Source organism: Octopus bimaculoides, chromosome 14, assembly GCF_046866305.1.
Source record: "Octopus bimaculoides isolate indiv1 chromosome 14, ASM4686630v1, whole genome shotgun sequence".
NCBI lineage: Eukaryota > Metazoa > Mollusca > Cephalopoda > Octopoda > Octopodidae > Octopus > Octopus bimaculoides.
The window spans coordinates 26,275,980-26,293,053 of NC_142941.1; the positions used below are offsets into that span (position 1 = coordinate 26,275,980).

At 38.1% G+C, this 17,074-nt stretch overlaps 1 protein-coding gene across 4 annotated transcripts in view; it reads right to left on the reverse strand.

Moving 5' to 3' along the window:
- Window positions 1-17,074, reverse strand: part of LOC106879926 (exocyst complex component 4) — a 321,255-nt gene that overhangs the window by 290,599 nt on the left and 13,582 nt on the right. For all 4 annotated transcript variants that reach the window (XR_016244259.1, XR_016244258.1, XM_089362568.1 and 1 more), the window contains exons 2-3: window positions 16,761-16,801; window positions 883-971 (exon numbers count right to left, since the gene is read on the reverse strand). Coding sequence is in view for 2 of the 4 variants with exons in the window: in XM_089362568.1 (XP_089218694.1) it covers window positions 883-971; window positions 16,761-16,789 (118 nt within the window). In the remaining 2 variants the exon portion in view is untranslated. The remainder of the gene's footprint in view (window positions 1-882; window positions 972-16,760; window positions 16,802-17,074) is intronic.

Consider the following 17,074-nt stretch of genomic DNA (forward strand, 5'->3'; position numbering starts at 1 on the left):
TTATTCATAAAAAAATATTAGCACTATTATTCCAAGTTGACTACCAGGTTTAAGGCACTCAATGGTTGCACAAGAATAAACATGTAAAGTTTGGATGGTCTGCCTGACATGTTTACATGCCAGATTTGTTCACTACTGCCTTGGCAGATGTTTATCACAACTGTCAGAGCACTACCAAGGAAGGACATGAACAAGGAAAACAGCACCATTAATTTTGTGCCAACTACTCAATAAAATACAGAATTACAGATTTTGGCCAAGATGCTTCAACTGAAAGTGCTGGGTTGGTGAAGAAAGTAATATCTACATGAAGAGCAGAACATCAGTTTGGCTTGTCCTTTATGTGCAGAGAGTACAGAAACCATTTCCATGCACTCAATGTCACTTATTGCTGACATGCAGAGTTATATTGACCATCTGTTATCTGTTAGCATACATTGGATACATCTGTCAGCCAACGCCACCCTGAACATGAGCAGGGTAGAGCAGGCAAATCTCTTGCTGAAAGAAGATATATGAAGAAGATAGAGAAAAATTGAGGATAGTGCTTTTCTTCTAAGGCTATGCCTTTAAGTTGTTATTGTTGTTCATAATAACAGATATATGCAGTTAAAATCAAAGGAATAGCAAACAGAAAATAGCTTGAGTTATAAGAACCCAACAGTGACTTTCTAAGGGTCTGGAGAAAAGGGAGGCAGAGAGGAGCCTTAACCAACTATAAAAAAATTATAACTTCTCTAGAAAAAGTTGCAATGATTACTGGTATCATAGATAGGAACTACAACAGGAGGAAACAAGGCACAAAATACTTAAGGACAAGACAGAAGCAGAGATCACAAGATATCTGCACGGGAAGTGGAAAAACTTAGTTGAGATACATACCAGAGACCATCTCAGAAAGGGTCTTGTCACTCTCCTGGAATGCTTTCTCAATACGAGTCTTCTCATTTTCCCGTTTGTCAAAATCAGAACTGAAATGAATAAAATGATTGGTTGATTATTATTTTATGGTTGTTGTATGAATTTGTTAATGCTACGACAGTTTGTAGCCTATCACACAGCATATCATCATAATTTTGATGTCTTTCCATGTTTGCATAGGTCAGACAAGAGTATATTGGAGCAAAGTTTTTAATAACCAGGGACCTTTCCTGATGTCAACAACCATCTGATTCCAAGTCGTAATGTAGGAGCACTCCATCAGTTACGATGACGAGGGTCCTAGCTGATACGATCAATGGAACATCTTGCTCAAGAAATTAATGTGCAAGTGGCTGAGCACTCCACAGACATGTGTACCTTGTACATGTGTACAATGTAGTTCTCAGGAAGATTCAGCGTGACACAGAGTGTGACAAGGCTGGCCCTTTGAAATACAGGTACTACTCATTTTTGCCAGCTGAGTGGACTGGAGCAACATGAAATAAAGTGTCTTGCTTAAGGACACAACATGTCGCCGGGAATTGAACTCATGACCTTATGATCATGAGCTGAATGTCCTAAACACTAAGCCACGTGCCTTCACCCAAGTTGTAATAACCTTGATACATCAAACAATGAACAGTTTAGACATGGTTACGTGGAGAACTGGAAATAAACATTACTATCTGAATGAGCCTTTTGTTTACAAAGACCACACAATATGCCAAAATATGTCATGAACCTAGACAAGCATTCACGATATACAACAGCAAATGTTACGGTCTTCATCAATGAAAATAAGGTGGGGTGATAAACTAACTTGTGCACACATGCATGCACATGCACACAATTGGATTCTCTCAGTTTCCATCTACCAAATGTACTTGCAAGCCTGGAGCTATACTAGACTCTTGTCCAAGGTGCTATATAGTGGGACTGAACCTGAAACTATGTAAATAGGAAGCAAACTTTTTTACTACACAACTTGTTTCAAAGTTTCTAAATTCTTATAATATAAACAACATACAATTCTTGCTGGTAAGAACAAAGCTTATAAAATGGATAGAGAATTTCAAAGGGCTGCTTTGATCCAATGGTAGAACATCTGACATGTTTACAGTAGTTTTGGGTTTGAGTCTCACTGGCAGTGTTCAACATTTTTTTATCCAAAAAGATTTTTAACAAATATTCATAGATTTATTTACTTTGAGTTCTACTGAAGGTGAATTAGTTCATGTTCTTTCAAAGTTTCTAAATTCTTATGACATAATATATACACACATGGTTTTTGTTTATAGTACAAAACTATAAAAATGCTCAATACAACTGTCTGATTCATATTTGGAGATAAATACTTTACACTTATACTATGCATTGGCTCATAATGTGAATCCAGTCTAGTAGTATATACACATCCAGGGATAAAACACCTGATGGTGATCAGAGATTAAACTGATTAAACATTCTATAGAGGTAAATAACAATTTTTTAATGAGATAAACTGCCTGGAAAATTACAATTTTAACAAGTGTGTGTTTGTAAAAAATATAAATCAGATAAATGGAATATTCATCTGGACATGTTTTTGAATCATCATCATTTAATGTCTGTTGTCCATGGGGTGGACAGTTTCACCAGGGCTGGTAAGCTGAGGAACTGCATCAGACTCCAGTCTGATTTAGCATGGTTTCTATGGCTCAATGCCCTGCCTAACGTCAAGCACTCCAGGAGTATAATAGATGATTTTATGTGCCAGTTGCATGACACCAGTATCTGTCACAACAACAATTTCACTTGGTTTGATGGGTCTTCTTTATATTTTAAAACAGGTATGTTTGAAAATAATTTACCAGTATTATTTTTTTTTTAACTTGGGTTTTGTTGGAACTACTTGAATCTTGTTTGAGTATCTATTCCCATTTTCTTTATGTTCCTCTCAATATCTTTTGATACTGTCCCCCAGGGTCCCAACAATAATTAGTGCTATCTTCATCTTTTGCATCTTTCACATTTGGGCTATCTCGCATTTATGGGGATTATACACACCTACTTTTTCATCTTCCTTCTGAACTATCTATGAATCAATTGGGCATACAACACCAGCTGCAGAGCACACATGATTTACTTTGTCCTCCACTACTAAGTTCAGTTTGTTGTGCTGAAGCACCTGGCCCATTTGAATTAGGAATTTTGCAAGTCTCTGACTCAGTCACTCATTGTGATTTATGATTGTTCCATGTCTTACCTCTCTCTAACCTCCACCTTTCAATTTCTAATACAGAGCTTTTGCTACCTCATCATGTTGCTACATCTTGTACTGGTTTCAGGCAAGTTAAGGACACTCATTTACAATATAAGCAATAGTTTCACCAAATTCATGACATATTCAGCACAACAGAGACACTTAGTAACTTTTAAGACTGACTTGCAAATTTATGGCCAAAGCTTGATCTTGCACTGCAAGCATAATGCTCTCAGTCCCAGTTTTAAATGCTCCTTCCTTTAATCAGTCATATCTATGTTCCCCAGCAACTTTAGTTGTGACTACATGAAGTTGTTTGTATACCCCTTTGTTAAATAGTGCTTCCTCATGTCCTTGTTTTTTCTCATTATTTCCTAAGGTTCCAAGCTGGCAGAATCATTAGAGCATCAGAAAAATGCTTTGCAGTATTTCTTCTGATTTTTTACATTCTGAGTTCAAATTCCACTGAGACTGATTTTGCCTTTCATCCTTTTAGGTCAATAAAATTAAGTACCAGTTAAGCACTGAGATGATATAATTGACTAGTTCCTTCTCCAAAAATTGTCAGCATTGTGCCAAAATTTTAAATCACTATTGTTACTATTAGCATACAGGACAAAATGCTTAGTGGCATTTTGCCTGTCTTTATGTTCAGAGTTCAAATTCTGCCAATGTCAACTTTGCCATTCATCCTTTCAGGGTCAATGAAATAAGTGCTACTGGGGTCAATGACCCTTCTACTATAGGCCTTGTGCCTATAGTAGAAGGGATTACTATTATTATTTTCAAGCAGAATTGTTAGTGTTTTAAACAAAATGCTTAGTGGCATTTCTTCTGTCTGTAAATTCTAAGTAAAGTTGCTGGTCTTGTGTCAAAATTTGAAACAATTATTATTATTAATGTTTTAGCATCAACAAAATAACCTTTGAATTGCTCATAAGTTTTGCTTGTTCTAAAAGTCTATATTTAAAACTTTTTGCTCTGTATCGTAACTACTGAGAAGCTGGTCAGTTATGTTTCATTTCACTCTTCAGGACAGCAAATCAAACCATCATCATCATCATCATTTAACATCCATTTTCCATGCTGAAGAGCTGTACCAGGCTCCAGTCATCTATTTTTGCTTGCTTTCTATGGCTTAAAACTTCTTAATATCAATAACATTACAGAGTGTACTGTGTATCTTTTACATATCATCGGTATGGATGTTCTTTTACGTGTCACCAGCACAGGTGCCTCTTATGTGTCACTGGCACAGATGCTTTTTATGTGTCATGGGAACTTTTACATGTCACCAGTACAGATGCCTTTTATGTGTTGCCAGCACTGGCCACAACTACAATTTCATTTAACTTGATGTATCTTCTCAAGTACAGCAAATTTACAGAAGTCTCAGTCACATGTTATAGCCGTTGAGAGACTTAACAACCAAAGATCATATTTCACCATCACATTATGTCTTCCTGGGTCTACCTCTTCCATAAGTTTCCTCCACAATTAGAGATTAGCACTTCTTTACGCATCTGTCCTCATCTGTGGTGGTTGTTCGTCCATCGGAATGATGAGGACCATCTGATCATCCTAGAGGGGGGTGGGGAGGTCATCATCGGTGAGTGCGGAGATGGCTGATAAGCCCAATCCGCACATGGAAAGATCTACTGCAGTAGGGACAGGGAATGGTAGCAGGTGCCAGGGGCTTCAAAGCATTGTTCTTTCTGTCCTGCCTGCGCTTCTCTGCAGCAGCTTTCCTGTCACTTTCATATTGGCAGGGCACCGTTGTGAACAGCGGCCCGCCACTTAGTCCTATCTAAAGCTGTCTGCTCCCATGATGACGGGTCAATGTTGAAGGCCTTCAGTGATACCTTTAGGCTGTCTTTAAACCATTTCCTCTGGTCGCCATGGGAGCGCTTGCCGTGCTGGAGCTCACCAAACAGAAGCTTCTTGGGTATTCTGTAGTCTGGCATGCGGGCTACATGACCAGCCCAGTGAAGCTGAGTTTTCATCAGGATGATAGGGATGCTTGGGAGCCTGGCACGGGTGAGGATTTCTGTGTCTGGTATCCTTTCCTGCCAGCTTATGCCAAGTAGTTTCCTCAGCCTGGTGATGTGGAAGTGATTTAGTTTTTTGGCGTGGTGTTGGTAGACGGTCCACAACTCACATCCATAGAGTAGGGTGGTGAGTACGACAGCTTTGTAGACCTTGATCTTTGTCATGGAGGTGATGCCTCTTCTGTCCGAAAGCAGCACTTGCTTTGGCGAGTCTGGTGTTGATCTCATCGTCAATGACTACATTGTGGGAAAGCGTACTGCCAAGGTAGGTGAATTTGTCATTCACATTGAGTCTTTGCCCGTTGATGGAAATGTTGGGTTCTACATATGGTTTTCCTGGAGTGGGTTGGTGCATCACCTGTCTTCTTGGTACTGATTGTGAGACCAAAGTTGTCACAGGCTTCCGAGAATATGTCTGCACTGTGTTGCATGTCTGTCTCAGAGGTAGCGTTTAGGGCACACTTATCAGCAAACAGAAATTCATTCATAGTGTCTGTTGTAACTTTGGATTTTGCTCGTAGCCTCCTGAGGTTGAAAACTGATCCATCAAATCTGTAACTGATTCCAATGCCCACGTCAGCGTCTCCGAAGGCATTCGTCAGCATTGCAGAGAACATGAAGCTGAACAGGGTAGGAGCTAAAACACACCCCTGTTTCACTCCATTTGTGACTTCAAAAGGGTCAGAGGTCTCACATATCACATGACCATACCAGCGCAGTCTTCTCTCTTGCACACTGTATCAGATGCTTCTTATATTCAGTTTTTCTCTTCAGACACCATATCGTATATGCACACTGACATTGCACATCCAGCAGAGCATGCTAGCTTCATTTCTTTCAAGCCTTTGCATGACTTCTGCAGTCACAGCCCATGTTTCACTGTCATGTAGCATGGCTGTTCACACACAGACATCAAAAATCTGCATTTCACTCTCAGTGAGAAGCCCTTTGTTATCAACAAATGTAAAGCTCTCTGAACTTTGTCCAACCTGTTCTTATTCTAGCAGCTACACTGTCAGAGCATCCTTCTCCACTGCTGATTTGGTCACCTGAGTAACGGAAGCTATCTACCACTTCTAATTATCCCACTGGGCATTTGACAATGTCTATTTTCTGTACATTCTTAGTGTTTATTGTACCTGCATATCTACCATACACAAGGGCTACTTGCTCTGTTAACTTTCTCTGAAACTGCTGCACTTCTTTATGAGTCCATAGCTTACACTGGGAACACTTTATGGAGTTTCTACCTACACCTTTTCTGCATATTGAGCAGAGCCATCTCCTTGAAGGGATTTGTGATTTGTCTGTTTATCTACTTACAAAGACATGATTTGTAGTTATTTGTATTTGTTTTCCATTAATCCTTACTAGATATTTTTATCTTCCTCCTCATCAGTTTTATGGCATCTTCTCTACATTTGCATAGGTGGGACAGGTCTTCTCCAACACAGAATTTTATCATTTGTTGTGTTCCTTTGTCATATTGGTGAATATCCTGAGATCATCACTTTTGCCAGCGTCTTCCTTAATTTATTTCTACTTGAATCTCCTGGTACTTCTCGAACCAACAGCCATCATAATATACATTATATGGCTGTACCAATGCAGTTTCTCTCTTGCACACTACAGCCGATTACTTTCATCCCATGTTGATCTCTCAGCTTATCTGTATACATCACTCATGCTTACTAACATAAAAAATTCAACAGAGGATGCTTGCTTCATTTCTCATTAATCTTTGCATATCCTCTGCCTTCAATGCCCACATCTCACTACCATGCAGAATCACACTTTATATACAAGCAATGTACATTATACCTTTTGTTCAAAGAGAAAACTCTGTTTTTAGAGCACCCTCCTCCACAGCTAATGAGGTAGTCTAAATAACAGAAGCTACCAACTTCTATGGAACAAGCATTGAAAAGATGTTATTTCATTAGTGTTCTTACTGCTAACTACTTCTGTATATCTGTCATATAGAGGGTGTTTGGGCTAAATTTGACAGTTTGCATATAGAAATATATGTATGCCCTTCACTGTTTAATATAAATTCCTCAACATACTTGAAGCAATTCTCTCTCCTCCAGTAGTAGTCAACCACATGTTTGCAAAACACAATATCCCAAACAAAAATAAAAGTATTTTTAAAAAATCAAAAAAATATCAACTAAGTTATAGCTAGGAGATAACAATTTACTCAAAGTAGCTGCTCTTAGAAGTCACCACGGCCTCAAGACAGCTCTGAAACCGAGCATATACATTTTTCATTGTGTCCCTGGGAAGATCTTCAAACACATCCTTGATCTTGACCACCAGCTCGGCCTTCGTGTTGCTGGCAGAACAGTTGGTGTTTTTTTCAACTGTGCACCACGCATAGTAATCAATGGGATTACAATCGGGGGGAATTAGGAGACCAGAAATGGGGCTGGTGAAGTCGTAGAAATTCTCTGACGACCACTTCTGACACTTTCTGGAGGTATGCTAAGGAGCCAAATCCTGCAACCTTACATATGGCCTTCTGGTAGCGAACCTCTCCAGTCAGAGATTGACCACAGTCTCCAGTATTTTCACACAGCTGTCTGAACTGAGCCTAAGGCTCTATTCAAAGATGTAGGGATGAACAGTGTTCCTTCCTACTGGCTATAGTTTTGTGGTCTCCATTGCAGTTGTTCATGTTATGCCTTTACAGTGTTCACAGAGCATAGAGTAGCAGTCATGATGTCAGCATTTTGATACCCAATGTGAATCATCATGATACAGGTAACTGTTTACCAATATTCAGATAGCTTCCAGTCCTCCATATCAGCTGAGATTTTCTCACCTATCACTTTAATCATCATGCTCTCCAATGCTGTTGACTGTTCACCAATACAAACTGTTCCTGAAAAAAGGAGACATTAAAAAAAACACCAAATTCAGCCAGAACACCCTGCATAAAGTGTTTATTCCCTATCAGCCTGTCTATGACTCCAGTACATCTCTTGTACACTTACAATTCATATTGCTTATATCACATTCAAGCTTTCATCATCATCATCATCGTTTAAAGTCTGTTTTCCATGCTGGCATGGGTTGGACGGTTTGACTGAGGTTTGGAGAGTCAGTGACTGCACTAGGCTCCAATCTGATCTGGCAATGTTTCTACAACTGGATGCCCTTCCTAATGTAGTGGGTGCTTTTTACGTGCCACTGGCACAGGAACCAGTCAGGTGGACCTGGTATTGATCAAGTTTGGATAGTGCTTTTTATGTGCCACTGGCACTGGGGCCAGTAAGGGGGTACTGGCATCGGTTGTGTTCAGGAGACACTGACCACAGCAACAATATTGGTTTTACTTGACTCAACAGGTCTTCTCAAGCATATTGCACGATGCATCAGGGGTACTCTTAACTAGGCCGGACATGCGTGCCTGCGATCTCACTTTAGTTGCTGGGTCTTCTCAATTACAGAATATCTCCAAAGGTCTCGGTCTCATGTCATTGTTTCTGTGAGGCCCAATGTTCAAAGATCATGCTTCTCCACCTCATCCCATGTCTTCCTGGGTCTACCTCTTCCACAGGTTCCTTCCATAGTTAGGGAGTGGCACTTCCTCATGCAGCTGTCCTCATCCATATGTAACACATGACCATACCAGCGCAGTCGTCTCTCTTGCACACCACATTTGATGCTTCTTATGCCCAACCTTTCTCTCAGGGCACTTATACTCTGTTGTGTAAGCACACTGACATTACACATCCAGCGGATCATACTAGCTTCATTTCTTTCAAGCTTATGCATATCTTCAGCAGTTATGGCCCACATTTCACTGCCTTGTAGCATGGTAGTTCACACACATGCATCATACAGTCTACCTTTCATCCTGAGCAAGAGGCCCTTAGTTGCCAGCAGAGGTAGGAGCTCTTGGAACTTTGCCCAGGCTATTCTTATTCTAGCTGCTACACTGTCAGAGCAACCACCCCCACTACAGACTTGGTCACCTAGGTAGCGGAAGCTATTAACTATTTCTAGTTTCTCCCCATGGCATGTAATGGAATCTGTTTTCTGTACATCTTCAGTGTTTATTGCCCCTGTGCATCTGCCACACACAAAAACTATTTTCCTGGTTAAAAACTAATTTCCTTTGATACTGCTGCACCCTTTATATGTCCATAGCTTACACTGGGTATATCGTATGAAGTTTCTACCCACGCCTTTTCTACAGATCGAGCAGGGCCATCTACCTGAGAGGGATTGTGGTTTGACAGCCTTCCTACTTACAAAGACTTTGGTTTTAGCTAGGTTGACCCTAAGGCCCTTTGATTCTAGTCCTTGCTTCCACACCCTAAAATTTGTCTCTCGTTCTGGTGGTGACTTGGCTATTAGGGCAATGTCATCAGCATAGAGGAGCTCCCAGGTGTAGCCTGTCTTGAATTCCTCTGTTATTGCCTGAAGGACTATGATGAATAAGAGGGTGCTGAGAACTGATTCTTAGTGAACCCCTACTTCTACTCAGAATTCTTCACTATACTCATTGCCAACCCTGACAGAATCCCTGTACAGGGCTTGTACAGCTCTTACCAACCACCCGTCTATCCCTAGTTTCCACATTGACCACCAGATAAGGGATCGGGGGACCTTGTCAAAGGCTTTCTCCAAGTCAACAAAAGCCAAGTACAGAGGTTTGTCTCTGGCTAGATATTTCTCCTGAAGTTGCCTTACCAGAAATATAGCATCAGTGGTGCTTCTGCCTGGCACAAAACCAAATTGCATCTCATCCAGGCTAACTCTCTCCCTAATTAGTTGGGCTAATGACCCTCTATGTAACTTCCAACACCTGATCCAATAATTTGATACCCCTATATTTATTTCTATCTAAAGCATCATCTTTACCCTTGTAGCAGTTGACTATGGTGCTGGCACACCAGTCATTCAGTATGACTCCTTCATGAACTACCTGATTTATGATGCGGGTGACAAGACCATAACCCAAACCACCCAATATTTTAAGCATTGCAGGCGGTGTGGGTTATGGTCTTGTCACCTGGATATAAACTGATACCAGCAGTATAGTGCTGTGAGAATGGCTTTTCTTAATCGTGCATGAATGGGGAATGGCATTTCTCAAATCTTTTAAATAAACTCAGATGTAAAACTATAATGAATTTTTTTTTTAAAATTCCATCACTTCTATTTTAGTCTTATACTCTCTGATTTTCTCATCATGTTTCCCCTTCAAGTTGTAGCCAGGTAGATACATATAATGTATAAGGATATGTTGTTTGCATGTGGAATGTTATTTTCAACACTATCTTTCAAAACACACTACAGTGCTCAGTGCATCACACACACTTGAAAGTGACAACAAATGAGAAAATTTGCCTTTTTCGTTCTTTATCTTTCACTATTTGTCACATTTCTCTTTTCACAATGGCCATTGTTGTATTATCTGCTTAGAATAATATTGCTATCATTTTTATATTATTTTACTACATGATGAAGACTCATCCCACCCTAGTGCAGCTATGAGCAACAGGAGCAATTGTAGATGATAATGCTAGATCTAAATGAGACATTGTTCTTTCATCATCATCCTCTTTCCACACTACACAGTCCTGCATTGCTGTGTTCAGATCTCTAATATCCAGCCCTGAGTCCTGAGATATAGTATCTAGAAACACTTCCAGAGGGATGCCATAAGACCAGGGACGAAATAACCTCTTTCTCTGCTCAATGACAGTGGCCAGCAAATTTCAGTTGGAGATCACACCCAACACTTAGTAACATCTACAGAAATCTGATACCAATTGTTCTTTACTGCTGAGGGTAGAAATGGTGGAAGGCAAAAGAATTTAAAAAATTTAAGGCCAGCAAGGGTTACAGAAAATTATCAGAAGACCAAGCTCATGGGTAAGAGGATTAAACATTTGAGTGGGGTTGAGACTGGTCACAGTTGGCTTTATGAGTCTAACCCTACTGCACTCATCAGGTACATTACTGCAGTGTAATACAAGTCATTCAACTGCACACATTTGGTTCACAAGATGCCATCTCTTTTTGAAAAAATTAGCAAAAGAAAATGGCATCATCAAATTGTAAGAAACAAAAGTATGAAGATGAAAACAGAAATTTTAAACTAGAGTGGAAGGAAAATTTTGCATTCACTGTTAAAGTAAATCTTTGTACCTTATCTACTACGTCACTTAGTCATTGTAAAGTCAGCAATTTGAAATGCCACTATGAAACAAATTACAAAATCTTTTTGCATGATTAATCCACTTAAATCATAATTAAGGTAAAACAAGTTAACTGTTAAAATCATTACTAAATAGCTGGCAGTCATCATTAACAATGTTTAGCAATGAAGCCAGTTTTGTTATATCATGGAATATTGCTTATGCTAAATGCCCATGTTCTCCTGGTGAATTTCTTAAGAATATAGCTGATATTGTTGAAGTATTAGATTCAAATAACACAAAATATCAGCAACTAATAGCATAAACACCAGTTTCATGTCCCACTACAGAGTGGTACATCTCTTGGATCAATGCTGATGTTGTTGTTGTTGGCACTCCGTCGCTTACGACGTCGAGGGTTCCAGTTGATCTGATCAACAGAACAGCCTGCTCGTGAAATTAACGTGCAAGTGGCTGACCACTCCACAGACATGTGTACCCTTAACGTAGTTCTTGGGGATATTCAGCGTGACACAGTGTGACAAGGCTGACCTTTTGAATTACAGGCACAACAGAAACAGGAAGTAAGAGTGAGAGAAAGCTGTGCTGAAAGAGTACAGCAGGGTTCGCCACCATCCCCTGCCGGAGCCTCGTGGAGCTTTAGGTGTTTTCGCTCAATAAACACTCACAACGCCCGGTCTGGAAATCGAAACCGCGATCCTATGACCGCGAGTCCGCTGCCCTAACCACTAGGCCATTGCGGCTCCATGCTGATGTTGTAAGCAAAATGCAAAATGATTTTTAAAATTCCCTTGCATTCAATTTAGGGATTAACAAATCAAATGACATACAGGACAACCCACAATTAGTAGTATTTGTTCATTATGTTACTTTTATATCCTGCCACAAGTTGATATAGATGAATTATGCAGTAGAGGTTTAATCAATGTGTTCACATGATGTATTTTGTGAGACTACCAAAACGCTCTCACTGACCTCTACTCTTTATAAGAGTTCGGCTAGTCTATTCTCCAATCTGCCAGGATTGTCAATGGCTCTCGCCACATCTTCCCCTTTTGAGATTGACTTCCATTTGAAGTTAATATTTTTATTTATTCATTTTTCTAGTATCTTTTACACAATATCAGCCTGGAGTTTGAAATTAGGAATTTGAAATTTTTTTTTTTTTTTTTTTTTACATCGTCACATTTATAGCCTGATGACTCGTTGCCAGATGTTGCAATGTAATTGTTACCCAGCTCTTAGGTAGTACTGTTTGCACACAGCACTCTTGTTTTTTATTGTACTAAGCACTCCTGTTTCTCATACTAAGCACTCTTGTCTTTCACTCGAAGACATCTCCTCTAGCTGATTAACACTGCACAGCTGCATCCAATATATTGTGAGCAGGAGAAGCGAACCCTTACCACATTCTAGCGAGAGAACCAACACGCAGTAATTCGAGCAACTACCATTACACCACCTTACGGGTTTGGTGCGAGTTCAACATGCAACTAACACACTGACTCTTACTGACTTCTAGCAAACTGTCAAATGACTTCTGCTGACTTGCTGCCTTTTCACAGGACATAATAGGTATTTTACTGGTGGTCCTTTGGTTGCTGAACATGCAACCTCTACCAGCTTTCACCAATTTCTCAATGTCCCGGTGCATGCAACAGGTTGTATTGCCTAAGAGCAACCTGACCTTTTTAACATGCTCAGCATGCTGAACTTGAGATTCACTTTTTATGAGTATGTTGTCAAGGTAAGTTACAGCGAAATTCAAACCTGCAAGCGTAACGTCTATAATTTGTTGGAAATTGCCAGGTGCTACTTTTATACCAAAGGGGAGTCAATTAAATTTATACAACCCATTATGGTAATTTATTGTCAATAATTTTGAACATTCCTCATCAACTTTTACCTGCAAATATGCTTCAGATAGGTCCAACTTTGAAAAAAATTTTCCTCCATTCAACTTCATGAAAATTTCTTCCAGACTTGGTAACAGGTAATTATATGGCATCAAACATTTGTTTAATCCCGTTGAGAAATCAGCACATACTTGGATTTTATTATTTTTTTTCTTGACATAAACTGTAGGGGATGCCCAAATTGTGTAATCAATTTTTTCAATAACACCAAGCTTTTCTTCGTTGACCTGTTTCACTGCTGCGAAAGGTACTGTTCTTTTTGGTATAAATACCGGTATAGAATTTTCTTTCATTGTTGTGAATAAACTTCAGGAAATTTTTTTTTTCTTTTTTTAAATTCTCCGACACCTTATTTGTACTGGCAGAAGAACCATTTACACTCTTACAGAAAATATTTATTGGTAAGCCTCATAAGTTAAATAGCTTCATCCAAATGCAATTTTTTTCCTGAAACACCTCATGCAATTTTCGAAGTTTCCTTTAATCTAGGTTTTCCTATCTTTCTCCATGTCTCTGTATTAATTATTGTGATATCACTGCCCATATCCAATTGTAACTTGATATTCACGTTATTCATTTTTATGGACACAATTTTCTTAGAACTTTTTTTAGCAATACATTTTTTCTAGAATTTATTTTGTTAGACCCTTTTTTTTTTGTGTTTCGCTATACACTGTGAGCTTTTATGTTCAATTTTTCCACAAGCAAAGCATTTACGATTTTTAAAAGGACGGTTACTTTTAAAATGTAAACTTCCGCAACCATAGCACAGATTTGGCCTAGACATTCGTTTTTCTTTTTTCTTATCCGTTTCAGGATGACACGCATGTATCCGAGAGCATTTTATCTGCGTCATGTCTTAAATTTATAATCCAATGGCATTCTTCAGCCACTGCCTGTAGAGTTAATTCTTGGTCCTGTTCTAATTTTTTTCATATATGGGAACATATATCAGCATCTTTCTTTGCTGTTAACTTCTGAACAAATCTGGGGTTAATTCATTTAATTTGAATTTTTCACACTCTCTGTTAATGACCCCAGCATAGGTGACGAAATCTTCATCATCTTTTTTAACGAAATTTAAACATTGCCAACAAGTATTGAACAGGAAACTTCTTTCACTGAAAATTCTCAATAACAAATTAACCGATTTCTCACCTGATTTCTTCAGCAGAATATAGTTACAGTATTTTTTGAGTTTAGCAGGGGATAACTTTCTTGAAAGTAGTCGCACCTTCTTTTCATCATTCCAGTTTTTACAATCTCCTTTGATGATTTCTTCATATCTTCTAAAATATGAAGAAAAAGTAGTACCTTCTTCTGGGTTATAAATAAATTCTCCAATTGGATTTGCCATGCCATCTGACAAGAATGAACCTGAAGCATTTTCAGTCTTCTTCAACTTTACTTCCAGTAACTGTTGGTATTGTTGTTGTTGCTATTGTAGTTGTTGCAACTGTACCACACGAGGCAACAAGTTTTCCATGTTAAATAATTTTTTCTTTGGTTTCGTGCCAAGAAAAAAAATTTAAACATCCTATGCAAGCTTCAAATATCTCGTCGCCACTTTTATATCCTGCCACAGGTTGATATAGATAAGTTATGCAGTAGAGGTTTAATCAATGTGTTCACACGACATACTTCGCGAGACTACCAAAACGCTCTCTCCGACTACTACCGACCTCTTTTGTAAAAGTTCAGCTAGTACATTCTCCAATCCACCAGAAGTGTCAATAACTCTTGCCACAACAGTTACTTCTGAGGCAATTGTGAAATAAGAAGTGTTAGATTCAGCAGAATTAAAAGAAACAACTCATGGTGTTGATGAAAAATGTGCTTGACAGAGTTTTGATAAATGCTTGTGTTGCAACAGATAGAGGTCCTACAATGGTGGGTGAAAATGCAGTTAATTGCACTTATGAAAATGATTCCAGTTTTCCAGAGTTTCTCCCTGCTCATTGTATTATTCTTTGTAAACATCTGGTAGCTAAATATTTCACATATAAAGATGTTACAAAATCTGTCCTTGAAATTATGAACTTCATACGTACCAACAGTTCAGAAATTTTATTGATGAACTGGAGCTTGAAGGCTCCATATATATCTTTCTATTGCATTGTGAGGTGGCTCTCAACCAGCAATGTTTTGAGTAGGTTTGTGGATCTGTTGGAGCCTATTATTACTTTTCTTAAAGAAAAGAGCCTATCCTCAACTGGAAAATGGTAAACGGATACAAGATCTGATGTTTTTAACTGATATAATGATGAATCATCTGCAAACTCAACTTCACACTTCAGGTGGAGGATAAGATTATTTGTGATCTAACTCTGAGTTTTCAATTTGCAGAGTAAAATAAGACCTTTTCAAAGAAACATACTGGCAGATTTTAGAAGGAGAGCAAATACATTCTCTGATACTGAAATAATTGATCATAAATTGGAAGTATACAAGCATAATTTACAAGGACTACTTGATAATTGCCTAATCAGGTTTGATGGCTTGCAGAAGATGAAGCCCTGTTTCATCTCGCTTGAAAATCCATTTATGGTCGATGTGGTCAATGATGGTTATCCATTTCTCATTCCTCTAGTTATGGAATAACTATTGTGGATATATAACTTATGGAATTACACTTTCTAGTTGCATAAGGCATCTCCCTGCGTAAATACTGTGATGTATTCTACAAGCAGTCATTATTTGTTCTTTTTTTTTTCTGTCTAGCCTGTTTTATTTAGTGTCCAGCTGTAACTTATTGCTGGGACAGCTAGAATATTGATGCCTTCAACTTTTTTTTTCAATTAATTGTTTTATGTATTAATCTAATGAAAATAAGATAAATGCTGGAAAAACCTTTGTGCAACACACACTAGAATGGATAACAACACATTTCTCTAAACTCTTTGATTAGTTTCTTTCTTCTATTTGAAAAGAGGAAATTTTCTTGCACTATTATTTAGCAACATACATCAGGCAATACAATATCTTTTCTCTTTTACTTTGTTTTCATTCCCTGGCATCACCTTACATATTTTGTCTAACTCCTCAACTGCACTGCTCAAAGGGTTTTTTTTAATTGAAACATTTATGTTTTTTTTTACATGTATTGAAATATTTAAGCAAATTGCAGTTATTTATAATACTCTATTTGTTTTGTTTGTATGTTATACATTCTTTAATTCACTGGTCTCTAAGTTTTTGTCTATTTGTGTTTGATTTAATTCTCTTATCTCAGTTTCTTTATCATTTAGTGATATTAATTTTTCTCTTTTCAAATGTAGTGAATGGAACAAAGAGTTGAGCAGTAGATAAACTACATATCTTTCTTTACATTGTAGTTAAAAACTTGCCTCTATCTTAACTCTACCTTTCACATACACACATACATATACAAACAGACACACATATACATATACAAACAGATACACACATACATATACAAACAAATAAAATATCTTACCTTGAAGACAAAGTCCTCACTATAGTCATCAAGAAATTAGACTGTAAAAAGAAGTGAAACAAATAGAATATATTATTTTCTTCATTTTGTACTTCTTTGTAAAAAACATTTTCATTCTCCCTCTTCTTGAAAATTTGCTTCGCAATGAAAACCGGTTAGAGAAATCTTTATTAAAATATGCTTCCAGTTTAGCATTCTGCCTTATTATTATTTTTCATTTTCCTATTATTTCTCCACGTGTGGTTAACACAACCCCACTATTTACTGACTTATATATATATATATATATATGTTCATATAATGATATCTACCAA